Below are 10,000 nucleotides of genomic sequence, written 5' to 3'. Positions count from 1 at the left end.
GCACTGTATGCGCCGGGCTGAGGTTGAGGGAGGTTAATGGAAAAAACGACTCTGCGCAGAGTAAGCCATCACTATAGAATGCTTTTCGGCACGCACAGGCCGTTTTAAAAGGAGGGACGATTGGGGGGAGGGGGGGTATAAAATTGTGCTTACTTTTGATTAACTTAATAGGCTTCACTGGCACAAGGTTCATGAGATCTCGGACCTGCCTTGTCTGCTTCAGAAATGTGATTAGATTATTAGCAGGCTAATTACAGCAGCGCTCGTTTAGTCAAGCTGAAGGTGAGAGAGAGGGAATGGGACAAGTGCTCTCATAACAGGGAAGTAGAGTTAATTTGTATGATGCAGACTGCCCATGATTTGCCTGATTTGTATGTAATAGCATAACAAACCAAACAAATGTAGCTGAGTAAATTAAGTCAATAGTTTATGAGATTCCTTGGATGGACTTAAATAATCACAGTTTGACACAGCAGCACATTGCAACAGAGAGCATCTCAGTGGAAGAGGAGACAAGATGTGTGAGTGTTACACAATCCCTCCGCCCCCAACACACACACACACACACACACACTCAAGTAAAAAGGTGGTGCAAACTTTGAGGCGAAGTGTTGTGCGAGGACAGTCGGAAGTCAGGGGGATGGCTGAGTAAACTAATTAAAAATGATGGCCGCCAGCGCAGCGCGTTCAAGGGGAATCGGCGTGTTCTTAATGAGAGGCTTAACATCGGAAGACAGAGCTGCAGGCAAAAATCACACAGGAGTCCGGTGCCAGAGCCAAGGTGTTTATTTTGAACACACCTGCACTGTGTGCACCCTGAGACGCGCATGTGTGGGTGAGCGGAGTGTGTGTGTGTGTGTGTGTGTGTGTGTGTGTGTGTGTGTGTGGACACGTGTGTGTTCCTGTGCATGTCAGCTGTCTGTGCAAATCTTCACAGACGCATGTGTTTGTACACAGTGAGGTGCAAATGCAATGTGGCATCCCTATATATGTATATCTCTATATACAGTATATGGTCATGGGTAATGAGGTTCCTTCTTCACTGTGAAGTGCTTTGAGTGTCGTGAAAAGTGCTATAAAAAATGTAATGTGTTGTTGTTGTTATATCTCCGTAGCTCCATACATCTTCACATTCTTTGTGTGTTAAGTCTGACACAGACGTGTGTTTGTGGGGGTCTGCTTTTTGTTTATGTGTCTGTCAGCGACGTTCGCTTCTCTCCGTCCTCCGCAGATATCGAAGGTGCTTGAGGGTGGATGAGGTGGATGCTTGGCTGCTCTGGCCCTCAGCTCCCCCTCTCTCCGCCTTCTGCCCTGGCATGGTGCGGAGTGATGCAAGGAAGAGGAGGTGTGGGTGTGGGTGTGGGTGTGAGAGTGCGGCTGACTGGTACATCAATTTGACACCGGCCCTCAGGCACCTCTAGTGGAGGACAAGTCCTCAGCCGCAGGTGCCTTGTCACGCGGCTCGTTATGCCGAACGCCGGTGGGCAATAAACCCTCCCTGACAAGGTGCGACTGACACCAGGGCGGCAAGAGAGAGAGGAGAGAGGCAAAAGTAGGAGAGTGCAAAAAAAGAAGAAAAAGGGGCAAAAAGGGAGAGGATGACACACCTTTGGGTTGTTTCTCTCCCTCTCTCTCTCTCTCTCTCTTTATCTCTCTCATTTTTATTTTCCGTCTTTTATTTCTACCCCCCTTCAGTAGTTCGCTGGGCGTTTGTTTAGGGTCTAGATTAATTCAGTGTTGGGCCCTTCCTCAGTGAGATGCCGTTGACGTGCCAGAGGAGATGACAAGGTCAGCATTTCCCTGGTGTTGCCGCTAAGCTTTTTATAGGAGCTCAGCCACCATTAACTAAGGGCCACTGTTCTGGGCATGACTACATGCCTTATTTCTATGTAAATGAAAACCTTCTCTGCAAGCATAATACTTAAGCCCTGGATGCATACACACATAAAATTGTAATCACTTTATGCTATTTTCCATTTCCTTTTGTCAACAGATTGACAGACCATTTCTACCCCTGTGCCTGTAGACAGAATACTGACTTCTGACTGGTGAAGTATTGATTTAAGAAATGATCTTCATGGAAATGTAAAAGTGCATATTACATCAAGTCCTTTATACCTCGCCTACAAAAAGCACAATATCTATTTAGAATATTTAGTAGTGTTAATATGGAAAAAGACTAGTGTTAATATGGAAATAGACTGTGACTGTGTGATTTAGATTAATATTTGAACACATTGCTCATGTCTAAACATGATCACTGCAGATGAAGTACCTGTACAATATGCTAACATGTCCATTTTGGCTCATATATTTCCAGCTTTGAAATGGGCTGCTATCTCTGTTTGTTCAGAGGGGATGTTCAGCTTTGCTCCATAGTATCTGGAAAATGGACTCCAGAGTGTGTACACAGCACAGTAAAATGAAAGACCTTGGTCCCCTGTTGTCCACAGTCTATTAACGGAGAGTATTCAATGCAGTAACACAGTACTTGTAAAACAACCTTCTTCTCCCCACCCAGCCAATTCTCTCCAGCAACAATGAGATTCATCTCGCCCCGCTCACAGCAGGGGAGCTGTTAAACAGCATACAAGAGGTGTCTAATAGAACAGGGACAATACCAGGGGACTGTGCCAGAGAAACAAAAAAGTACTTCCTAATATCTGTTTTCACAAAACAGCTTTACAAACAAGCACAATTCATAGCTTTTCTTTGTCTGTAATGTTTGCCATTTGAGTAAATCCGAGACAACCAAGTGTTAAGTCCCTAGGCTATGTGTACAAAAATTGCACATTGTACCCTGTGTCATTCTATATTGCGTCCAAAAAAATAGAACATGAAATGTACGTTATTGCTGGTATTACTTGAGTAGATGTCGCAATAACGTGATACATTTGTGTTTGTAAACTTGAGTGATACACTTGTGTAGTGCATGTGCAAATAAAAATGACAAGCATTCAAAGGAAACACGAGCACACTCAAAAAGAGCTTCCTGCTAATAGCCAATACAGACGACACCCGCAGTCTTGGAGCTGTGATGTCACAGGGGCACTGTGCACAAGTGTTTGCACCTGTGGTGGCTACAACGCAGCTGTACCCTCACTCCGCCAGCCTGACACAGGAATACACAGAAGAACACAAACACACACACACACACACACACACACACACACACACACACACACACACACACACACACACACACACACACACAGACGCACACACACACGCACACACACACGCACACACACACACACAGACACGCACACACAGACACACACACACACAGCCACCCAGATGCCATCGATGCCCTGACCTGACCGCAGCCCACTAAAATGCCAAGCAAATGCCAACGGCGTTCTCTATGGGAGATCAGCAAATCACCTAAAAGCACGTCGGTCAGGCATAGACTGATGCAGAGTTGATACTGTAGATACGATGACGAGACTGTAATATTTGAGTCCGATACTCTGGATCCTAGCGGTGCTCAGTGGCGTTAAAGGAATGGCTTAGCGGAGCATTGTTTGTACAGCGCTCCCTTTGAAGTGTCTTATTAAACAAACGCCCTTAACAGCACCAAATCTCTTGGAGGCTGAGTGCTTGTCAGGGCAGCCGCGGTGCAATCACTGCTCTCCCCTTTTGCTTAATGTAGCTCTCATTCACCAGACATCTGAAAATTGAGTCCAAAGGCAGACGGACCAAAGGGAGAAAAAATCTCTGACAATGTTGACAGCTCCCATTCAGTCTGGGTGTTTCATTTGTCTCATTGTTCATCCCTTCACAAGTTACTAAATGTCATTTTCAGCAGGGCCCTCTCTTGACAACATCCCCCCCCCCTCTCTCTCTTTCTCTCAGCCTGTTTCCCACTTACTAACTTACTCTCTCACTTCCTTTTCCCATTTGCTCCAGCTGGGCCTAGCTCTGTAATAACTAGCTCTGTAATCTTTTCCAGTGGCAGACCGTCAGGGCCTTCTAGGGGCACTCTCTGCATAGGAACTATTTACTATTGATTATGGACATAATCCAAATTATGGATTATTTATTATTGTTTAAGTTTGCCATTTATTATAAGTGTCTGCCTCTGTTTTCCAGATTGCTTTCTAAGGGGTTTGATTGACAGCGTGACTACAAGTGTGTGTGTGTGTGTATGGGGGGGGGGGGGGGGGGCAATGTTTTGTTCTCTGCGACGTATCAGATCAGACCTCAGCACATTACTTTGAGAAGAAATTATATTTTGATTGATTGGCTATATTGGTTTAATCAGCCAATCCGATTGATTCAGACCATGTTTATACTGTACATAGGGTATACTGAAAAACTGATATTTTCCCCTCGTTTTCCTATTCGTTTTAAAAAATAATTCTGTTTCACACAGATGATAAAAATAGCTGGAGAAGGGTGTCGCTTCTGAGTAAACAGGTGACCAATCAGATATTTCAAACAAGCAAGGGAACATCACCTCACAATGCAAAAATGCTGTTCACCCCTGTTTTCATGCTAACGTGTACCCGGAGATTTCCCAAATCTCCACTTTGGCCGGAATTTTAAGAAATAATCGTTTTCACTGATAAAACCTACGTTTTTGTGTAAATGAAAGGCCAAGTCGCATGAAAATATATGCATTTTTCCTACGTGTAGAGTGTAGATGGGGTCTAATTTCGGTGAGGCTGGCAGAATCTGGATTCTCAGTTTGAAAAACTACCCAGAGAAGCTTGTCATCACACATTTTACCACTCTCTAATTGACGTGCCTTCCTGAGCCCAAAGATCAAACAGCCTGATCCAAAACTTAGGAAAGCTACAGTCTTTGCAATTCTTCTTCAATTTACTATATAAAATTGAAATATTAAAATATATATTGACAATATTTAATCGATCTGCCTTTTAAATGTAACGCTTATATACAAACACACAGTGGTGTAGTTTATGTAATGCGCAGGACTACGCAGTATACCCACTTAGCAGGTAGGTATTTACATTTGGGGTTGATCACATTACAGTATGCCCACGACAGCTAACTATACTACATTACAGTACACCCACTACAGCTAACTAGACTACACCACTGCAAACACAGTACAGTTAATGTGAACTATTACTATAATGTTAGAATGTTTTACTTAACTTATGGCCTAACAGTTAACATTCACTTACAATATTGCACATACTGTATAAACCAGGAACAGTATTTTGAACGGGTGTGAAATATTTTTTGACATCAGTTCACTGGAGTCTTAGCTGCAATAAAACATGATGTTTTATGTTTTTTGATTCACTATTGAAGGTACTGTCACAAAACCTACATTCTGCCACTTTTCAAACATGACACTAGTCCCTGTCCTGCTGTTGTAATGTTCCTGGTTAGCAGTGTCACCAGGGTAGGCCGTCATCCACCATGGTTTATTGAGCCACAACCACAGTGGCATCTGTTCACATGGCAGCACTTCCATGCAATACATAAGTGTATCATGTCTCCAGTCTGTGCCTATCAGCCTATTTATTATCTGCTTACCCTATGACATACTCCAGACATGTGGAGTCAAAATGAACAGCGATCTAGCGCTAGCAAAATTAATATGGGTCAGTAATGATCAGAGCCTAGTTTCTATAGCAACCGCTCGCGCTAACGCTAACTGCTAACGGCACAAAGGGGGCCCATCAACTGGGAGGAGGGCTGTTGCTGACAGGCGTGGCAGCAAGAAGTTCCAAAAATTCAGTCGGTGAGCGAACCCGGCGAGGAACCCATCTGAGGCGTCTGTTGGCAATAACAGCCTAATGGCTCCGCCAAAACTGGCTGCTGCTCACAGAAGGAAGGGGGGAAACAGTCTATATTTAGATCAGATACAAGTTAGGAGAAAAAAAACAGAGATATGGAGAGAAGAGGAGAGGTGGGAAGAGCGGCACACAAAACCTGAGACAGAGAGAAAGAGAGTGACAAGGGTAGAGAGAGGGGTGAGAGAAGGGGAGAGAGAGAGAGAGACAGAGAGAGAGAGAGAGAGGACAAGTGAGGTAGGCTGTGGGAGACTGGGGAAGGAGGGATATTGCATGCCCGAGAGTGCTAATTGGGGTGTGCTGACAACCCACTATTCAAGCTGTGGCAGACGGAGTGTAAAAGACACTCATGTGGAGAGTGGCGGTCGATGGGGAGCTCTGCCCGACTGCACGGATTGAGTTTCCACAGAGTGGCTGAGAGAGAGTGAGAGAGAGAGAGAGAGAGAGAGATAGGGAGACAGAGAGAGAGGGAAAGAGAGAGGGAGAGAGATAGGGAGACAGAGAGAGAGGGAAAGAGAGAGGGAGAGACAGGGAGAGCGAGCGACACAGAGGGAGGGGGGCAGAGAGAGACAGGGATATGAAAAGAGAAAAGGAGGAAAAGAGAGAGAGAGAGAGAGACAGCCAGAGAGAGAGACATAAAATCTAACTCCCTTCACTCTATGTCATGATGCCACTGGGGAATGCGAGCCACAGCTGAGAAGGGGGACTGTTGGCATTTGGGACGAGCCATGGTGAGCCTCCTCTGCAGCCTGGCTCTGTCAGGTAGGGCTTTGTTTATTTCAGGGGAGAGCTGCACGGTGCAACTGAGAACTACCACATCCGCTCAGCCTCAAACAAAGCGTGATCGTGTGATGTGCTTTGTTGCATCCGCCAGGCAACAACAAAACATCCAGCGTGTTATTGTGAGATGTCACATGCAATATGGTGCAGAGCTGTTTCTGTTTCACGGTTTCCTAGATGAATATGTGTATGTGTGTGTGTGTGTGTGTGTGTGTGTGTGTGTGTGTGTGTGTCAGTCTGAGTGGATTTTGAGAATGTGCGTGTGTGTATGGGTTTTTGCGTGTTTGTGTGTGTGCATACAGTATGTGTGTGTATTTTGAGTGTGTGTGCGTGTGTGTTGTGTGTGCGTGTACGTGTGCGTGTGTGTGTGCATGTGTGTGTCAGGTAGGCTTCACAGGGTGAGCCTTTCATTAGGTGAGCAACCCCTGGCGCAAACATGTTTAGAGGATATTAATTTTCCCAAGGGTTCCTATTAAAGGGCTGACATGTTAATAACCCAATTCCCCATCTCAAGGTCTTCCAGGACCTTCACAATCCTAGGCTTCCATGATTCCATATGCCCACAAGACATGAAAATGTAAACATGCAAAAACACAAGCACACATGCGCCTTAATTATTAGGAACCTTTTCAAGGTTTGGAGGACTCACTTTAAGGTCTCTCACTGTACCACAGTGTGGTAGCCAACCAATATAAACACAGACAGCAGGCTCTTTTCAAATGGATGCTATGGTCTTGATTAGTTTTTTTAGCTACTTTGTGCTTTAAAAATAATTTGCCAAATGAAAGGCAGACTACAATAATAATAAAAAAAAAGAAATGAAAAAGGAGGGTTATTCTGTCATTCTGCTTTTCTCCTCCAAAGTAAATTAGGCTAAGAACTGCAGTAAGTCACTCCTTGCACTCATTCTTGGGAGCAGCCAATCTTCCAAGACAAATTACTGGCTGTATGAAAGACGCGCCCAGACTTTGAGGAAGAGACGCGCTGTGCGCTGGAATAGTGAGTGAGTGAGCGCGCTTCCTTTTGAAGTCTGGGTGCAGTTACCCTTCCCCCTGTCCCTGCTCTCCATTCTGTCGCATGGAAATCCATGAATGGTGATAGTCTAATTATCACTGCTTTACTGGATCCACATCTACAGGAAAGACTGGGAGCTGGGGAGTGGTGTGTGTGAGAGGAAGAGAGGTGACGAACATGAAGGATGACGTGACCAGCTTGGAGCATGTGTGTGTGATGCTGATGACTTGAATGCTCCTACATTCATGTTTTTTTATTTTATTCTATTCTATTTTTTTGGCAACATTTGCCTAAAAGCAGAGGGTGGCTAATCGAGTAAATGTTAATCCATTGGGTGCGTTTTTAATACATCAAAGGCAGAGACATCAACACGTACAGCAGTTGCAATTTGGTATCTGTGAAAACACGAGGAACGCCAGGATGAGATGGATTCCACACTTGGGCTGGAATGGCTGAGGTACCATGAAATAACAAATTTAGCCCCATATTAAATAACCTCTCTCAAGAAAACACCAGACTCAAAGAGTCTCATTCATACCTCTAGACTAGTATATTCAAAAAGCATCCCTGTGAGTTAAGCTTTGGCCTTTTTGAACATATGCTAATATTTCACAAGGTCTCCAACTAAAAGTTGTCATAACCAGAGAAATCCTGTGGAAATCAAATATGTCTTAAGACTCATGCTAAATTTCAATATTCTAGGATTTTGAATAGAGTGACAGTTTGAATGCATTGCTTGAAAACCAGTATGATAGGGGCAGCCGTGGCCTACTGGTTAGCGCTTCGGACTTGTAACCGGAGGGTTGCCGGTTCGAACCCCGACCAGTAGGCACAGCTGAAGTGCTCCTGAGTAAGGCACCTAACCCCTCACTGCTCCCTGAGCGCCGCTGTTGTTGCAGGCAGCTCACTGCGCCGGGATTAGTGTGTGTTTCACCTCACTGTGTGCTGAGTGTGTTTCACTAATTCACAGAGTGGGTTAAATGCAGAGACCAAATTTCCCTCACGGGATCGATTTTTTAACATTTGCTAAATTAACCTTACATTTTTCAGTAGCCATAGGTGTGTCGATTTGAACAAAATCTGGTTTGGTGCATTTACTGCCTGAAATATCCGATTTTGTTTACCATGCTCGGAGTTATAGTGCTGGCCAGATGGGTCGCCTATTTACGCCGTTTCAACGGCACATGAACGGTTAGACCGAGAATTCTCGTCATGAAATTAAAATTCCACTGGAGCTCCAAGCAGATGTGTACACGCAGCCTTACAACACTGTTTACAGCTCTTCGAGTGACGGTAAAATGTCATTTTTGGTACATAGTTGAAATACACCTATGGTGTGGGTGGTTGCGTTTCTTTAGGAATCCGCCGTCTTGGTTTGTATAGAAATGGATATTAAGTGACACATACACGCAAGACGGCGGAAATACAGGACCGACGGTAATAGGGGGAGTTCCGTATATACTTATACTTATACGTATACTTATATATACTGTACTGTATCAGGGCACACAGTGAATGTGGACAGAACAACCACTCCTCAATAAATATCACATAACAGCAAGTACCTCCTCAACACACCAATCCACAACACAACACCACAATCACGTTGTTAAGAAGCTATTTTAACAGGAACATGTGTACGTTGTAATAAAGCGACTGGCAAGCGTGTCGGAATGCCTGTCCACGTCCATTTCCGCTCTCTTGAACACACATAGCCACTGGCAGGGAGCCATGCTGGGAGCCTGTCAGACCTATGAGAGCAGACCCATTAGCCTGCCAATCATGCCAAAGTGAGACGGCTACTAGCCCAGCTACAGACAGAGAGCAGCAGAGAGTTGCTCTTGGCGGGCCCACGGCATGATCGGATCATCACCAAAGGGATGTGCAGAGCCAGTCCTCCGCTACGGTAGTGAGTGGTGCACTCTGACCGGTGCCCGTGGCAAGGTTGGTGAACCGCTCATGGTCCAAGACCTGTCCATAGGAAACCCACCTCCAACACTACACACGTTCCCTGATCTAAAGCGACAGGGGAGAAGAAAAACCATCCAGTCTGACAAGACACCAAATCAATCAGGAGATGTGGGAGCCTTAAGGCTTTCCTTGTGAGCCCTGGTCAGGGAGACTAGAAAGGAGAGGAGCCTGGGTCTGCCATTCAAAAGGGATGGAGAGAGGATGTCTGCTGCCAAACCGGCCATCTACTCAAAGCACCCCTCTCGCAAGGGCTCAGAAAGAGGAGAGGAGAGGAGAGTTCATGCAGGCTGTTGACTATCTTTAGAACATGCTGTCCCTGGGCAGGCCAGTATATTTTATTCAAAAACAGAATGCCTGCGATCTGATGCGAAAAGAGACAAGGGAGGGTGGAAACAGCAGCCGACAGAGAGATGGATGGGATGAGAACGAAGGAGTGAAAAAAGGGGGAGCAAGAAACAGAAAGA

At 45.2% G+C, this 10,000-nt stretch overlaps 1 protein-coding gene across 2 annotated transcripts in view; it reads right to left on the bottom strand.

Moving 5' to 3' along the window:
- Positions 1-10,000, bottom strand: part of LOC143123790 (neurexin-1a-like) — a 262,633-nt gene that overhangs the window by 205,025 nt on the left and 47,608 nt on the right. The window contains exon 4 of one of the 2 annotated variants that reach the window (XM_076285072.1): positions 8,430-8,442. The exons of the other annotated variant lie outside the window; for it this stretch is intronic. Coding sequence (XP_076141187.1) covers positions 8,430-8,442 — 13 coding nt within the window. The remainder of the gene's footprint in view (positions 1-8,429; positions 8,443-10,000) is intronic. 2 annotated transcript variants of the gene reach the window in all.

Source organism: Alosa pseudoharengus, unplaced genomic scaffold, assembly GCF_046254945.1.
Source record: "Alosa pseudoharengus isolate Yale_2024_CS ecotype anadromous, Long Island Sound unplaced genomic scaffold, YU_APseudo_1.1 YU_APseudo_1.1_scf_15, whole genome shotgun sequence".
Taxonomy (NCBI): domain Eukaryota; kingdom Metazoa; phylum Chordata; class Actinopteri; order Clupeiformes; family Clupeidae; genus Alosa; species Alosa pseudoharengus.
The sequence above is the reverse complement of the archived record's forward strand: the minus strand, read 5'-3'. Positions and strand labels throughout refer to the sequence as shown.